Source organism: Sminthopsis crassicaudata, chromosome 4 (genome assembly GCF_048593235.1).
Source record: "Sminthopsis crassicaudata isolate SCR6 chromosome 4, ASM4859323v1, whole genome shotgun sequence".
Lineage (NCBI taxonomy): Eukaryota > Metazoa > Chordata > Mammalia > Dasyuromorphia > Dasyuridae > Sminthopsis > Sminthopsis crassicaudata.
The window spans coordinates 401,130,129-401,148,211 of NC_133620.1; the positions used below are offsets into that span (position 1 = coordinate 401,130,129).

General features: G+C 41.7%; 1 protein-coding gene across 1 annotated transcript in view; it reads left to right on the forward strand.

The window, feature by feature from the left end:
* Nucleotides 1–1,429: 1,429 nt before the first annotated feature.
* PARP1 (poly(ADP-ribose) polymerase 1) overlaps nt 1,430–18,083 on the forward strand; it is a 44,893-nt gene continuing 28,239 nt past the window's right edge. Inside the window, exons 1-6 of the mRNA XM_074262604.1 lie at nt 1,430–1,724; nt 10,291–10,459; nt 11,502–11,620; nt 13,580–13,794; nt 15,449–15,545; nt 17,796–17,912. Coding sequence (XP_074118705.1) covers nt 1,605–1,724; nt 10,291–10,459; nt 11,502–11,620; nt 13,580–13,794; nt 15,449–15,545; nt 17,796–17,912 — 837 coding nt within the window. The 5' untranslated portion in view covers nt 1,430–1,604. The remainder of the gene's footprint in view (nt 1,725–10,290; nt 10,460–11,501; nt 11,621–13,579; nt 13,795–15,448; nt 15,546–17,795; nt 17,913–18,083) is intronic.

Genomic DNA, 18,083 nt, shown 5'->3' on the forward strand with positions numbered 1-18,083 from the left:
ACAAGTTTTTTTTAATTTTAATTTTTACTTTATTAAATGAAGCGAGCATTTCTGTAACACAGCAGAGTAAAAAAAAAATTCACAAGAAACTGCAGATCTATTATATACCACTCCCTATTCCTTTTGAATATATATTTATGATGTAAACTTTTTCTCCTTTTTCTCCCTCTCCTCCCACCCTGACTCCCCCATGTCTACATTGTTCCAGGCACAGCGCTAACCCATGGAAATTCAAAACAAAGGCAAAAAACTCCCCGCGCTCAAGGAGTTCACAGTCTAAAGGGGAACAAATTAGTGGTCCTCAGACTTGTAAAATAGGGGGCCGTTCACTGTCCCTCAGACTGCTGGAGGCCGGACTAGAGTGAAAACAAAACCTCACACTGTCTCCGCCCCTCGGCGGGGCGCATAAACGTCCTCCGTGGATATGGCACGAGGGTGTAGTTTGAGAACCCCTGATATATACTAATAAAATATGTTCGGGATAAACTGGAGAAAATCAGCGGAGGAAAACACCGGCATTAAGGAGGTTCTGGAAAACTTCCACGAAGAGAGCGGTTGCTAGGAAGCTGCAGTGATGTCTACGTAACCATCCCCCATCTTTAGGAGAAAGCGCCTTAGGGTCCTATGTAAACTTTCTCCCTCCTCCTCTCCCGGACTCCCAATCAGAAATAGAAGATGCTACTTTTCCAGTCTCGTCCCTTTGCCTCCCTCCCCCTCAGCGTCTGGACCAGCTCGGCCTCCTTTCTCCCGTTCCTAAAAGACGCCGCATCTCCAGACCCCAGGCGCGTGCCTGAGCCGTGCCAGCCCCTGGAGTGCTGTCCCTCTTCCTGACTCCCCTCCCTTCAAGTGCCAGCTAAAGGTCCCGCTTTCTACCGGACGCCTTTCCCCATCCCCCACTAATTTCCGCTGATTATTCGCAATTTTTCCAGCTTCACCTCATCTGTACGTAATTGTCTACTCTCGGTTTCCTCCATTGAAATAGGCGCTCCTGGAGCGTCCCCCCCTCTTTTGTCTTTCTTTGCAATCCCAGCATTCAATGCTCCCGCCCGACTATCATTGGATCTTCTGATGCAGAACTTGCAGCCCCAGCTCGCCAGAACTCTGGAAACGCAAGTGACTTGCCCAGGACCACGCGGCCTCTCCATTTCCAGGCTAGCTTCTGCGGCTACTCAACAAAAGTCAATTGAGTTGAATTGCCCGGCTGAGGGGCGATTTCGGATCCTCCCGCCAGGGGGCGCCTTGCGCTTTCGGACCAGCTCCTCGCCACACCCACCCGAAGGGCGCCTACCTCCTAGGGAGGGATTTCCCCCGCGCCTCCTCCCCCGCCCCCAAGTCCCAGACGCAGACATTAGCAATCGATCTGGAGAGAGCGGCGCAGCGCGCACGGGGCTCTCGGCGCTCTCCCCGGAGTTTTCTCCCTGGGCCTACCGCGGTAGGCGGGAGAAAGAGCAAGGCGCGCGAGAGCCGGAGGCTAGGAGGCACGAGGCGTGGGTGGGGACGAGCGGCGCCCTCCCCCTCCTCACATACACACACACAGTGTGGGGTTCGGTGGCGCGTCGCTCTTCCACGCGTCCGGAGTGCAGAAAGAAGAAGGAGGTGGCAGGATGGCGGAGCCGGCGGACAAGCCCTATCGGGCCGAGTACGCCAAGAGCGGGCGCGCCTCTTGCAAGAAATGCGGCGAGAGCATCGCCAAGGACTCGCTCCGCTTGGCCATCATGGTGCAGGTAGGAGGACGGAGCCTGAGAGCCCCTTGATGGCGTCCCAGACGGGCCTGGGAGAATCAGCCCGGAGACGGGCCCTCCCCTCCCCCGCTTCCTCCTCCTCCTCTCCCAAGAGGCTTCGAACCTGCGGCGAGGAGCGGGGGGAGGGTGCCCTTGGCTTTGCAACTCTTCCCCCGGTCCTTTTCCTCCCCTACCCCTCCGCTGGGAAGGCGGCTGCACCCCGGCTTTGTATGCATTTGCCTCGGCCGGGAATTGGACTGGTTTTCCCCAACATACGGGGGACTCCCAAACTTGTTACAACATTTTCAAAAACAATGACAATAGTCTGAGTCCAGCCCGTTAGTCCGAGTGCAAAGCCTCGGCCTGGAGCCCCTGGGGGCGTGGGCCGCCCTGCGGGCGCTGGCACCCACCCGTGCCTGCTCACGGAGAGCCCGGGGGCTTTGCCGACTCTGCCAGGAAAGGCCCGATGGGCGAAGCGAGCCCGGGTCCGTTAGGCGCCCTGTATGTTTGCTGGGCACGCCGCGTGGGCAGCGTGCGTGGGGGGCTGGAGACCAGCGGGAATCCACCTGCCGCCGCGGGCACTGAGTGGGGGGCTTCCCCCCTATTCTGGGCTCCCTTCTCCTGTCGATCCTCCCTTTGGTCGCTTAATTTTCCCTCAGAGCTGGAGGAGTGGGTCCAACTTTGAGCCCCCTCCGTGGAATTCTGAAACCTTCACACTGGAAAGGGGGGGTTAAATTTAAAAAAAAAAAAAAATCTGAGTGGCCTAATTTTTTGTTCTTTAAAATTACTCCCTGGAGAGCTCTGTTTCCACTGCCGCACTCTGGGGCGTGGGATGGGGACAGCTACCTACGAGGGATTTTTAATAAAGAATCCGGTTACTAAGTGTGCATTTCTTATCGCCGAGAAACTGTGGTGATCTTGACGTGTAAATACTGCCTGATAAACGACGCAGCCCTGGTGTCAGAAATGTACCAGGGGAAAGAACTCTCAAACTTTCGCCAGGACCCCGAGCCCGACTCTGCCCTGAAGTAACGGGGAAGGGCTGAGACTCCCTGTTTGTTGGGCCATCCTTGTGATCTGCTCCCAAACTGGAGGCTTCTGGGATTGCCAGGTGCTGTTATTGAGACTGGCCACGGGACTTGCTGCGCTTTCCTAGTGGAGGAGGGGACGAAGGGGATTGAATGGGTACCAGAAGACCTTGAATGCACACCCAGTGCTATGTGACTCATCTGGGAAAGTGAAGGGTGTTTATTAAATTTCATTCATAAAAAGGGCAGCTAGGTGGTGAATAGAGTACCAGCCCTGAATTCAGGAGGACCGGAGTTCAAATGTGATCTCAGACACTTAACACTTCCTAGCTGTGTGACCCTGGGCAAGTCACTTAACCCCAGCCTCAAAAAAAAAAAAAAATTTCATTCATAAGTTATTGAGGTTTCTCCAGTCTTCCTGAGATTGCCACCATCATTCACAGGCAGTCACGTGCCTCTGTTTCCCCCATCTCCTAAGTTCTCTTTAAAATTCAGACAGCATCCAGTTTTTGTGACCAAGTGCTAGTTAGCCGGTGAAATAGATAATGTGCCCCCTGGAGTCTGGAAGACTCATTGAGTTCGAGGCTCTTCCTAGCTAGATGACTCTGGGCAAGTCACTTATTCCTGTTTTCCTCATCTGTAAAAAGAACTGGGGAGGGAAATGGCAAAACGCTCTGGATATTTGCCAAGAAAATCTCAAATGGGGTCAAGAAGAGGAAAGCACAATGAGAAAAGACCCATTACAGAATCTCATTCTTCCCTTATCTATTGTCTTATTCACTTGGAGTCATCCTCTTAACACCAAACCTCATTCATTCACCCTCGAAATGTTACATTATCACTTATGACCTAACATATCAACTCTGTATGCTAATCTGTTCTTGTGTCTTAGCTTTGTCTCTTAATTAGACTGTTAAGATTGGTGGAGTCTTGTGTGATATTATTGTAGGAAAAGTTCTGAGTGCAGTCCAGAGGCCAGGGTTAAAACCCATCTCTGTGTGGCCCAACACAAGCCACTTAAGCTACAGAAATAAAAAGGCTGGACTCTGAGGTCCCTTAAGCATTCTTCCTGAATCCTTAAAATCTTTGGCAAAACCTGGAGGGGACCTCAGAAGAAATATTTTTGTACCAGATTTTGAGATCCAGTTCTAGAGCTCATTTTTGTTCTCTGGAAAAGACAGACGTTGAGTTTAATAGGTGATGTCTAAGAGTTTCTAAGTGAAGGTTTTGTGATTCTAAGTAATCCTAGCACTATCCATCTTTAAAAAGGAAATGTGTCCAAGAAGAAAATCTTCCTAAGAGCATTGGACAGAAAAATATCTTCAGATAATGAGGAAACTGCTGATCAATGGGATAATTTTTAAAGTATAAAGTTGGGACAATCACAGGATCATAAATTTAGAGCCGATAGAGGTTATGGAATTCAGTGCTTTAATTTTATAAATGACAAAAGTGATGATTTGCTCAGGGTCACCCAGCTAGAACTATGCTCCAGTATGCTGTGAATGCTTCTTCAGTAATGGGTTCCGTCCGATGCACTGTTGGGACCACCTTGAAGGTCATCTTATCCAACTCTCCTGTTTTACAGCTAAGGAAATGAAATAAAACTTAAAAATTCACATCGATTCTGAAGATCACATAACCAGGAGATGGGCAGAGAAAGCAGGCATTCCTCTTATCCTAGATCCCGTGAGTCTTGTCTATTTCCCAGGGAAACGAGGCCAAGTGCCCAGATTTGTTTTATCTGTCCTTGAGATACAGCCTGGCAGTTTATCTAATGCTCTGAGACAGGACTTTTTCTCTGCTTTTACTGTAGTGTCTTTTGTCATTTGACATGATGGTGGAGAGGTTTCTGTTAACAAGACTGGTGGCTTTGTTTTTTAAGTTAACGTTCCTTGGGAGTCTTCTCCAAAGAGCCTTTGCTTTTAAGGTCTTTAAAAAAATTTTTTTTTCTTTTTATTATAAATTTAACAAGCATTAACATTTTCATATGCAAAGAATAGAAAAGGAGGATTATGCAGGGTATCTCAAAAGTTTTGGTTCAGTTTTAACTTTAAACTTAATAACTAAATAAAAATAAAAAAACCCATAAGAAATCATGGGCCTGTTTTCTTTTTTTTCTTTTTCTTTCTTTTTCTTTTTTTCTTTTTGCTGAGGCAATTGGGGGGAAGTGACTTGCCCAGGGTCACACAACTAGGAAGTTTTTCAATCTTCTGAAATTGGGATCAGTCCTTGAATTGATCGGTGTTCTTTTATTTTTCAAAGTTATTTTTCTATTAGATTGATGCATTTATTATATACCTTGTTTAGCTCACTTCATCCTGCATCAGTTCATACAAATCTTTCTAGATTTCTTGAAATCCATCCCCTTCATCATTTTTTACAATGCAAAAATATCTTCATTTACCTTAATTTCCCCAATTGATGCATTCACTTTTATAAGCAATTCTTTGGTAGGCCAAAAAAAATACTGCAGTAAATATTAAGTACATCTGGATTTTTTCCCCCATTTTGGCCTCTTTGAGCCTAGTAAGTGGCATTCCTAAGTCAAAAGATATTTTATAGTTTCATGACTTCAAATATAGTTAACAAGTTGCTTTTCAGATGATTGGACCAATTAGCCATTGATGTGCCTATCTTCCCAAAGCCCCTTAAACAATTGCCATGTTTTTCTTTTTTCTGTTCTTTTCTTTCTTTCTTTTTTTTTTTTTTTTGCCAATCTGAAGGACAATTTTTTAATTGTTGTCATTTTTAAAGAAGTTTTTGTTGATATCTTCTAATTCTTACTTTATCATAGGTATTCCTGTGGTATCTCTCTTCCTGCCCCCTCTTAGAGTACCATTCCATATATTAGTTTTTAGAAAGAGGGGGAAAATCAATACAACTAAATCGAAAAAGTCTGGAAACTTGGGCTATATATAATACCTATAGACCTTCCTACCTCCATGAAGGACTGAATGGATTAGAATGTTCTCTCATATTTCTTAGACATGCTTATAATCTTTATATATTTTGATATTTTCATTTTGATTTTTTTGGCAGTAAGGAACATGGCTGTTCTTAGTATTTATTTTGTAATTGTATATTTGGGTTTTTGGCTCTGCTTACTTCATTCTGCATCAGTTCATATAGATGTTTCTGTACTTCTCTATTAATGACTATTAATGACTATTAATTTATGACTTCTTACTGTACACATTCATGTACCACACTTGAGCATTCTTCCACTTGGTGGACATTCCCTGTATTTTCAGTTCTTTGCTATCACAAAAAATACTGTTATAAATATTTTAGAATATATGGAGACTTTTGATGATTTCCTTGGAACATAATCCCAGTAATGGAGTCTCTGGTGTGAGGTGTGCCAACATTTATTCTCTTGCATAATTCCAAATAGTTATCCAAAATCTCTATACTATTATACTGCTCCAACAACAATGTATTAGTGTGCTTGTCTATTGGCACCCTCCCATTATTGACCATTGCCATTTTTTTTCATCTTTTCAAATTTGCTGGATGTGAGGTTGTTTTGCTTTGCAATTCTTATATTAATGATTTAAAGCATTTTTTCATATGGTTGCAATTTTGCTGTTTTGTGTTTTACAATTCTTTTGAGAACTGTTGGTTCATATTCTTTGATTACTTATCTACTGGAGAGTGACTATTAGTCTTAAACAGTTATTAATAGTTTATATATCGTGGATGCCAAATTCTAATTAGAGAAATTTGATACAAAGATTGCTTCCTATTCAACCACTTTCCTTTTTAACCTCAATGCTTTAATGTTTTTGTAGAAGCTTTTCAGTTTCAAATAATGAGTTATTTTATGTTTTGTAAGGAACCTCACATTAAATTGTGCAGGTGATTTCTCCCCCCCTAAGATTTAGGCTTGCCTATATGGGTTGTTTTTGTGACCCATTTGTCATCTTGGCTAAGTTTCTGGAGTGGTTTGTCATTTACTTCTACAAATCATTTTACTGATATGGAAATTGAGGCAAATGGGATTAAGTGACCAGCCCCAGGTCTGAATGTCTTGAGTCTAGATTTGAAATTTGGAAAGATTAGTCCTCCAGACTCCAGGCCCCATACTTTATCCACTGTAACATTTAATTGGAACTTCTGCTCTAAGAAGGAAAGGCACCTTCATGAGGGGAATGTTTTATCTATGCTTTTGTGGAGACATAATTTATTGGGGCTTTGTTACTGACTTTATGGAGGCCTAAAGAAAAAGACTTTCACATTTAGCTCTTGGCCTCCAGTGGCTTGTTTTACATTTGTATGGAGCATTGTTCCATAATTCTGCTTCTGCCACCTGATACTGGGGTGCAATTTACCTAGAGGCTGGAGGGAAAGGGATGGGCCTTATAAGGTTTCTTTTAGCCTGTCTGGAATGGTAAAGGATAAAACAGTTCTTTTTATTATCTCCTTTGGATTTCATTCATGTTTCCCCTCAAACTCTACCCCCCAAGTCTGACTTTCCCGGTTAACGTCCTTGTTTTAAGTGAGGGCAGTTTTCATTTCACAAAGTGGAAGTTGCTACTACTAGTCTGTACTCCATTTAGAAAACAAAAGCTAAGTGGTTCTGGATTCCCCAGATGACTGCCTGCTATTGAATCTTCCTATATTTGTGACCAGGCAGGCTTTCCACTAAGTGAGCTGTTCCACTTAGCCAGTCAATAAATATTGAGTGAGCATCTGCTCTGAGACCAGCATTGTCTTCTACCCTTGTACATGAGCTAACTGAGGTACCAGAGTTTAAGTGATTTGGGTGATGATGCATCCAGACCAAAATTGGAACTCACTATCCCCAAGTTTCCACTTTGTTTTAGATTAGAATTCAGAATGGTTTGGGGGGAATCAAATAAGAGATTTTAGGTCCTTTCTTTAAAATTTAAAAAAAAAAAAAAAAAAAAAAGGCTGGGTTGTATTTTTGTATTTTTGCAGTAGAACAGAAAAATAAGCTCATGTTTTGTTCTGTTCAGAGATTTAGATTGATGGAGATAGGAGAATGTCACTTTCTTCTCATAAAACCATGTGGCAAATTTGAATGTAAAGCATGAATCCATTTTTAGAAATGTCACAGGATCTCAGTTCTTCTTAAAATCAGGAGGCAAATTTGAATGTGAAAGCATACATCCAATTTTAGAAGTGTCACTTTATGGGGAAAGGGGCCTTATGTGTATGATTAAGACACATGAGAGAGAATGGGAAAGAATGTGTGTGCACTAGAGCTACCCTGTATTGAGAGCAATATAAGAGATTCCTTTTTTCTGTCTCTTCTTCCCTATTCCCATGTAAATATCTCAACTTGAAATATCTGTTGAAATTGACGTGAAGATGAAGCCCCTATTGTAAAATTTCATTTTCTTATAAATATAGGTGAACTGGGCATTGCTGTAATGCTGTTTTCTTCAAGATTCCCTTTTTCCTTTTGAATTTCTAATAGTAAATGACTCAAGGTAGAAGTCCACATCATAAATAGTTTTTTTTTTTTTTAATCAAAAGGAATTGTTTTGTTTTTAATGTGAGTATTTTTACTTGAAAATTAGAGAGACTGTGACTGAGATCTGAAAAATCACAAGATTACCCAGCCCTAGGATTTAGATTTGTAATCTCAAATACTCTTCTCCCTCATATGACCTTTAAGTCCCTTTCACCTCTAAATCTGTGATTTCATCTACATTCCCATTTTAGAGATGGAGGAACTTAGGTTAGAAAGAATTGCACAGATTAGCTCTTTGTTATACATCTTCTTAGTGGCAGAATTAAGTTCAGATCCCAGATTTCCTGATATGGCTTTGTGTCGGACTGATCCTTTAGATTGTTTTGTGTCACAGTCTTCTACTTAAGGGGACTACTAAATGGTTCAGTTAATAGAGCACCAGCCTTGGTGAGTTCAAATTCTGTCTGACACTTCACACTTACTAGCTGTGTGACCTTGGGCACTTTATACTCCAATTGCCTCCCCCCCAAAAAAATACTCTTAAAGTTTCCTGTTCAGTCTAATTCCTTATACAAATACTAATGCTGCTTTGCTCATGTTTATACTCAGCATTAGCATTTTTGTGTTTTATAAACCAATGTTGAGGGCACATAATCTGGTTATGACTATGAAAGAAAGGGGAGGGAGAGAGAGGTCAAATCAACTCTATGAGGGGACTATTCATATTTAGAATTTGAATAATGGTGATAAGCCAGGGCTAGCTTTTCATTCCTGTTCTTAATTTTCAAATGCTTCTTGCTTATTCTTTTTGAATAATTCTCATTTTCTAGTATCTTTAGTCTTTGCTAAATACTGAGAAATTAACTTTGTTTCTGATTAACATATTTTCCTGCCCTGCTAAATATGTTACTTCCATTATGAATTCCAAACTACAAAAAAAGCATTTGTAGACACCCCCACTTGCCTTCTCTTGAGTTAGACTCTGTCTCCTGACCTGAGCATGTTATCATTTCTAACTCCTGGGTGGACCAATTGTTTACACTTATTTCCCAGTCTCTTCAAATGAATTCTGTTATATATAATATGGCACACACTGGTTCAGCTCAGCATAGTATAATGGAAAATCTGTGTCTGGAAATCTGGGTTCATATCCTAGATTTGCCAGTTTACTGTCCTTAGGTTCCTTATGTCTCAAATGAGAATTGGACTGGTCAATCTCTTTGTTCCCTTCCAACGTGACATCTCTGGTCTACATATCTCCATAAAATTACATGGATCAAAAGCCTGACCAGTCCCTAAAATGGTCACCTTTTCTTTTCTTTAGTACCAGAATGATAAAGGGATAATTTGTTCAGATTGAATAATGTAAGAGAAGTGTAGCCTCCAGATTAGCCTCAGAAGATGAACTTCTTAGTGGGGAAATTTTCATTCACTTTATAACTTGCATGATGGAAAAGTAGAATATAAAATTAGTTTTTCCCATTTTAATGACACAAGTACAGAATATCTAAAGCTCTCTATTCAGTGCAGAGCCATAAAGCTGCAAGGAGTCTATGGATAGATTTCAGTATTAGTGAACTTGGGATGTGTATAGTCATTTCCCCTGTAACATGATGAGTGCATTCCTTAAAATTTCACAATAAAAGGAAATGAGATCAGGATACAGTAATCAAAAATGTCAGTGATATCTTTAAAAAAAAAAAAAAAAGATAATAAAAAATGGTACACCGTTTTATACATATTAAATAGTTAAGAAATAAGTCAGTAGTGATGTCTCCAACCTTGGGCCGCAGCTGGTGGATACTGAAACTTCCAGGAGGCTGAGCAGAACCTAAAGTTTGTGTAAGTAGACCTCAGAGGGGCTGTATTTGGTGAGATACTGTGAAGTGGTGCCCTTGTCTGTGTTTTCACCCATGCAGTCTAAGACAAGTACAGAATCTCTAATATACTCAAAGTACTCCTTAATATATCATCTGGATATATTTGGAACAAATCCACACTTTACAAACAAGGTATTTTACTTTACATATTTTTTTAAAAAGGGTCTGTAGATTACCCTATGCTGCTGAAGAGATTTGTGATTCTGCTTTCTCCTCAGTCACCCATGTTTGATGGAAAGGTCCCAAACTGGCACCACTATGCTTGCTTCTGGAAGCGGGGGCTCGTCATCTCTCAGGCTGAGCTTGAAGTGGATGGGTTCTTGGAGCTGCGCTGGGACGACCAGCAGAAAATCAAGAAGACCATCGAGGCCGGAGGGCTGACAGGAGGTCTGTGGACATGGTAGTGCCACCTACTGACATGACCCTGTTGTGGGCCTTAGGCTCCCTATATCCAGGGCAGATTGGAGCAGCTGGCACTAAGAACACACGGGCATTCAAAGCAGGGGCCCCGGGGGTGGCACCTCTAGGGGCACTGGCTGCAAAAGAATTTATATTCTACTCCTGGGATGCACAGGGAAGGGGAGGAGAGCCAGATAATTAAATGCATAACTATACCTGGGGTCGGGGGGAGGCCTGGGCTATGCTCTTGTGGCAGCCGGTGGGTGAGTTTGGAGAGGGCAGGAATATGGGGTGTCTGGGGAAGCAGGGAGGCCCAAAAGGCCAGAAGGAAGAGCTTGTGTTGGGTCTGAGAAGCAGGAGGGAGTGACCAGAAATCTGGGGTGTGTTCATTCTGTTCACTTCACTCTGCATCAGCTCATTTGTGTTTCTCTGAGCCAAGTCTCTCATCTGCAGCACACTGCTACATTCTGATGATAATAACTAGCATTTATGACACTTGGAAGATTTGCAAAGCATTTTACAGATATGATTTCCTTTCATCCTTTCAGCAGTCCTGGGAGGCAGGGCTATGGCTGTCCCCTTTTTACAGGCAGGGGAGCAGAGGCATGCAGTGCTTATGGTCCCTGTTCAAGGTCTTGCAGCTAGGCAAGGCCTAACAAGCCTTCTGGTCCAGTAGCTTGTTCAAACATTCCCGAATATCAGACACCCTGCCCCAATAACTCATTCTTTCCTCCCTTCAGTTTCTGTCATGATAAAATAAAAAGAGCTGCCATAACTATCTTTATGTGAATGCCTTTTTCTTCTTAGATCTCGGTCCAGTAGAAATAGCATTGGGTAGCAATGTTTATGTGGGGATGGACCTCTTATAGCATTTGTGTCCCTAGCCCCTTTTCTAGTGCTGCTTACTCATAACCAGTATACCTCTAAGGCAGGGATGGAACTTGGGTCTTCCTAAGTTAGAAATCTATGTTGGGCACCCAGAAAAGCCATGAAGTGGCTAAGATGGGCACTTTTCTGTGTTTTTGTCTAGGCAAAGGCGGGGGTCAAGATGGAGGTGGCAAGGGAGAGAAAACCCTCATTAACTTTGCAGCTGAGTACGCCAAATCCAACAGGAGTGCTTGCAAGGGGTGTCAGCAGAAAATAGAAAAGGTAAGAGTGGTGGCGGCAGTGGACCATAGGAGACCTCCCCATGGGCAGTCATTGAGAGGGTCCAATGAGACAAGGTTTGTGGGAAGGGCTTTGTAAAACCTGAACTATCCTATAAATGTCACCTGTTGTTATCCCCGTTTTACAGATAAGGAAATTGAGGCTCAGAAAAACATGACAGTTAGTGAGTATCGGAGGTGGGACTTTCAATTTGAATCCTAGTTCAAAGTTCAATGCCCTTTCTAGTACTTGGGAATCCAGATCTTGCTGGTCTCCCTCTGTGTGGAGGGAGGGTGAAGTGCATTTTAAGTGTAAGATGCTGTAGAATTATGAACTTCTAAACAATTTCCTCTCTTCTCAGCAAAGATATTTCACATTCTAAAATATATGATCAGTAATAGAATCAGATGTTAAGCATTTTTGTTACCATTTCCAAGACTCCATATACTTGGCTATCAATAAATAATTGTCTCCCTACCAAAATGTGAAGGGGCTACATCAGTCACTCACAGAAAGCTTTTAGGGAAGAATTTTGATTTACAAGAATGCTAGGCTCTTTTATTCAGGTACAAGGAGATGGTTGCAACTCCTTATGATGGTTTCAACCTTCCCAATACAAAAATTCCTTCTACCCCATCCCATTTAAAGAAAAAGAAAAAGAAAAACAGTGTAGGTGTGAGATTCAAATTAAAGGACAGCACTTTATCAGCTTGGAAATGTAGATAAATATTAGCTATAAGCATTAAATTCAGAGCTTTCCCTGGTAAAACAGAGTTAGCCTCCCTCTGGGAACACCTGGATTCAAGTGCTACCTCTAAGAAATACTTACTGGTTACATAACCTTAAGCAAACTTACTTAATCTCACAATTATTTAAGTACCTTTTGCATGTTGATATTTCAGAGCAGGTGCCAATTATGTAAGTACTCCAGAGGAAACTGTCTTCACCCTGTGTCTGCACAAAGGTGTCATGATCACCTTTTTTACCCTGATTAATTTTTAATGAATCCATATAGCCAGAAGACTCTTGGATCACCTCGGAACAGAAACCTCCAAGCAGTCACTAAATGTGTGCTAAGCTTAGATGGCCCTAAGATGTTTTCTAAACTTAGACAAGTGAACCAAGTTTCCCTTGATACTAATGACAATATTGGGGGGACTTTTTTCATTTACATTGTTTTAATTAATTAATCCATTTAGGATAGAAGCCTGTATATAAATTCCATCATATCTAACCATAAGTCCTTCAAGACATTATAATAAGTAATACTGTGAGGGTTATTCCTTGGTGAAGTAGAAAGATCACTGAATTTGGAGATGGATTTGACTGCCATTGGCCTTGAGTAGCAAGTCCTCATTTTCTTAATCTGCTTTAGATCAGCACTATTAAACTCAAATAGAAACAGATTCCTACCAGAACCATGTTGACATAAAAATCCACAAAGTAACATTTGTCATATACTTATTTTTATTCTTTAAAATAGCATAGTTAATATTTTATATGAACTTTTTTTCTTGCAAATAAAGAAAAAGCATGATGTACCAATGGTTAGGTATAAGATTTTCTGTAGGACTTCAATTCCACAGTGTTACTAACAAATCACATCTTTAAATGATGACAGATTTTTTCTAAGGCAAGGAGTTGAACAGTTTTAAGTATACTGCTCAAATTTTCATGGTGTGTGCTATCTGTGAGGTTTTTACTTAATTAATATAACAGCCTGCAAGCAAGTTAGATCTCTAGTTTAATGACTTTTTTAGGTTTGACCCTAAATTTTAGATCCATTTACCATGAGAATTATTAGGGAAGGAATGAGATTTATTGAATTTTTAAGTTGTTTTTCATTACTGTCCCCAGCAGTCTCAAGAATTAAACCTTCATCTGGGTCTCCTGTAAGATTGTTCTTTCAAGTTAACTGACTGACTATATACATCTGTCTCCCACTTCTGGTCCTGATTACAGGGTCAGGTACGGTTGTCCAAGAAAATGATTGACCCAGAAAAGCCACAGCTGGGGATGATTGACCGCTGGTACCACCCAGACTGTTTTGTCAAATGTCGCGATGAGCTCGGATTCCTACCTCAGTACAGTGCTAGCCAGCTCAAGGGATTCAGCATTTTGCAGCCGGAGGACAAGGAAACTCTCAAGAAGCAGCTCCCAGCAGTCAAGACTGAAGGGTAGGTGAGGGAAGGGCAGGCAGGGGAACAGCCCTGGGCCAGGGACTCTAGAAGGGGGCCAAAATTTGGGGCCTGGCCTGAGCATCAGGAGCAGAGCCAGACCATGAAGTCATGCATTGGAATGGAAAGGGTACTCCTGCTCCCCCTTTGCCCAATGTATATAATAGGTATCCTTTAGTTATACACTATCATCTGCTCAATAACATATCTATAATAAGTTGATTTCTATATGTTAGGCCTTCTGCTGGGCCTGAGGGAGACCCAAGAGACGGCAGAGGGTGTGTCATATATGACTCTGGCCTCTGCTTCACCAATAACCAGCCATCACTCTCCCTCCTCCTATTTGTATGAATGTCTTGAGAAAAGGGAGTTGCTGTCTAATACTGGGGGTAATGGGTTTAAAGGTCAAAATGAACTTTCCCATTGTATGCAGAATATAACCATAAGATGACACTTGTGACATAAAGTCAAGTACAGGGAATGGCATGAAGCTTCCAGAGCTCACCACTTCTTGCAAAGGAGCCCTGATGTGTAGAAGTTTTGGGTTGGTTTTGGTTTGTTGTTTTTTAACATGTTTGTAAAATTGTATAAATACAGAATTATTGTGCTTTTGGCCTGTGTGTCTCCTGTTATGTTCAAAGATTGTGCTGCTGGTGTTACTTAGGATTTGGTGATGAAAGCCAGGCTGGCTTGATCCCATCCCTTGCTTTCCATCTGTCTTTTGCACACATCATCAAATGTAGACCCAGAAAGCACCTTAGAGATACTTTACTCCTAGTCTTCCGATTTTTGTGATGAAGAACCTGAAGCTAAGAGAAGAGGAATAATTGTCCTCAGTCACATAGTAAGTGACAGCTAGGATTTGAACACTTAGAGCGCTGCAACATGCGTTCTTTGCTCCCTCCTTAGGACAACACTTTCAGCTCTGACTCTGTGTCCTTCCTTTTCCTTGCATATGGCCTGGGGGGCCAATTCTGGCCTCTTCTCTGCCAATTTGTGTTTTACCAAACTTATCCAGGTTCATTCCCTCTCTCTCTCCCCTCCACCCTCAGAATGGTCGCCCATGAGCAAGCAACATTGTGATAATGACCAGATCAGCCTTAGAGCCTTTGATTAAGCTGTGACTACCTAGTGCCTGGAACTTTTTCCTGGTCAACAACGTTTTGTTGCTTTACCACATATGACATCACTCATGTTGGGGTATGAATCCTATGCTGGGTGTTTTGAGCTTTTTTTCTGTTGTTTTATGAAAATTCTAGCTTTCTTTGGACATCTAGGAATACTAAGAGAAAATACATCTATATTTTAATTTAGAAGTTGATTTTGGCAAGGAATGATATATTAATAAACATAGTAAGCATTCATATAAGAGTTTATTACATGTGGCTTGAATCCTCACAGCAACATTATAGAAAAGTGCTAAAAGTGTTGGGGTTGTTCTTTTATGTAAGGAAACTGAGAAGTTAAGTGATCTGCCTGTATCTGTTGTCTAAGGTGAGAGTTGAACTAAAAACTGACCATCACCCCTCCCCCACCAGAAGAACCCAGAGATGTGCAGATAGTAGGTGGAACAAGTTGTGGGTCCCTGCAGGCGTGTGAGTTAATGGTCTGTGGTAGTTTGAGGAAGGTCCTCATGTGCCTGTATCTCTTTCAGGAAGAGGAAAGGAGATGAGGTAGATGGAGATGATGTGGCCAAGAAGAAGGCTAAGAAGGAAAAGGACAAAGAAACGAAGCAGGAGAAGCTCTTCAAGGTTAGCGTGTTTTTGTTTAATCCATGTCTCCGTCCTTTCCTGTCCTGAAGAAGTGAATGGCAGTTTTCCATTTGTCCACATTCTTTTTAGGAAAGCCTTCTGAGAAGGAAATTCCATTTTGCCTCGCCTCGACCTGCCACCCATATGGGCCAGACACACTTGTACCGTGGGCATGTCTGGTGGAACAAGGCTCAGAGAAGGGGTTTTTCTCAATGACTTCCATGTCTTCTTAGTTTCGTGATTTAGCTTATGTCTGCCTACCTGTCCACATGAGAAGTGAGCTTCTCCATGTTAAGGGCCTTCCCCAGGCCCATGGAGACATTTGAGGAAGAATAGAAATTGGGAGGTACAGAAAAAATGTAAGGATTGTAATTTTTAATTCGCTGTCTGCTGCAGCATGTTAAGAAAATCACTTGAGACTTGGATATAGCAACACTCAATCTAAATAAACCTTGGTTGCTGGCCTTTTTGCAAGGCACCTTTCCATATGGGCAGTGAATGCTTATTTAGCCTCATGGTTTTGGTGTTCAAGTCCTGAAAAGAAGTAATGTTTTCTCTGACTTCAGCAGTTCCATAAAAATGAAAAACTTAGTTACATATCTTGTAAAAAAAAAAAAAAAATTAAGTTGAAACCTTCAGGTGGGCTGTGTAGACTGGCTTTTATGCCAAATGTTTGATGTTGGTTTGCATTATCTTAACTTAATGATTTTGAGATTCTTCTGAGTATAGCCAGAGAAACTGCTTGCTAATCATGCAGAAGGCCTTTCCTGTTCACCCAGATGCCAGTGTCTTCCCTTTATGAGATCACTTTTCATGGACTTGTCTATTTACTTATAAGTTGTCTTCCCCATTAGAAGGTGAGCTCTTTGAGGGTAGGCACATAGTTAAGTAGTTATTCAAAGCTATTCACTGGACTCACTGGTAGATTGAGAGAGTATGTCTCCCAGGATATGAAATTAACTGAAATCTTCAACATGACAGTAATCCTTTGACCAATGTAGGTAGGTGTGTGTGGAGGTGATTTCTGTAACAGAATATTTTGTCAGATAAGGAATTTCTGGTCATTCTGTCAACCCGAGCCTAAGATTTGAGATTTAGAGGAACTAGATGTGTAAATAGCATATTAGAGAAACCCCACATTTAACTCTTTTAGGAAGGTAGGGAGATGGTATCATGCATAAAAGTATCAGACCTATAGTTAGGAAGACCTGCATTTAAATCCAACCACAGCTACTTAGATACTAACTATATAAATCATTTAACCCTCGGTCTGCTTTGGTTTCTTCCATATAAAATTGGAATAATGATAGCATCTACCCTTCTGATTTGGTGGAAGATTAAATGAAATTGTATCTGCAAAATACTTAACTCTGCATATAGCACACAATGGGTGCTTCATAAATGCTTGTTTCCTTCCTTTCTTTATGTTCTTCAGTGCATCATAACTCAGAACCCCCATCCCCGTGATTTTCAGGTTCCCAGAAATTAAAAAGTGGAAAAAGTTTGTGGACCTCTATAGGAATAGAGTCAGTAGCTTTTTGTATAATGGTGGTTTCATCTAGGTACCATTGATTTATAGAAATCACATTTTTGTGGCTGTGTTGAAGGATTATTTACATTTTCTCATAGAAAATTCTCAGAATTGAGACGGTTAAGTAAGATTTGAGTAGAAACTAGTAAAGTAGACTAGCAACTAAGAGACCTGTAGGAAAGGCTCCATGGACATAGGGGCATGCTCCTAGAAAGACTGAAACTAGAACCCAAGGTGCTTGACTTCCAAGTTTGCCCTAATATTTCATAAGGCCAGATATTCAAATATTTCAGTATACCAGGGGTACTCTATCCCCATAAGATGGGTTGATTTGAATCATGAAATTATATGAAAGATGAACCAGAATTCTTCTCCCTTGTCTTGATGGTACCTCTTAAAACTTTAGTGCAAACTAAAGTTACTTGTCCCTTTTATGAGACTAGCTTTCAAAACAAGTACTAATTTGTGTGAGTAAAGAGAGTTTCTCATCAGTAAAATAAAAATTATAGGTTTTAGGCCTTCCTCTCTCCCTCCCCTCATCACCACCTATTTAATAGTTGAAGCCTCAGCAGAAGTGTCACCCCAAGACTAGAATTTGGCTCAGTGATTTGCCTACCTTCTAAAAAGGAGATCATTGAACAGGATCTAAGACTGGTCCTTCAGGGACAACAACAGTCAGGTATTCACAGCAAGTCTTTGAGCTGCCTTCTATTCTATAGACACAGACAGAACTCATCTGGAGCATTAAAGATGAACTGAAGAAAGTCTGCTCTACAAATGACCTAAAAGAGCTACTGATAGCCAACAAGCAAGAAGTGCCTTCAGGGGACTCAGCGGTGAGTAGGCGGGGGTGGGGTGGGGGGTGGGAGGGTGTTTTCTATTATTTTAATTTTTGAGACCAGGTGTCCTTGTCTCACCCAAGCTCAGAGTGCAGCCTTTCTTCATCAGCCCAAGCCTAATACTGATTGTCATGGAAGCTTTAGCTGCCCTGGTTTTCTTCCTTCCTT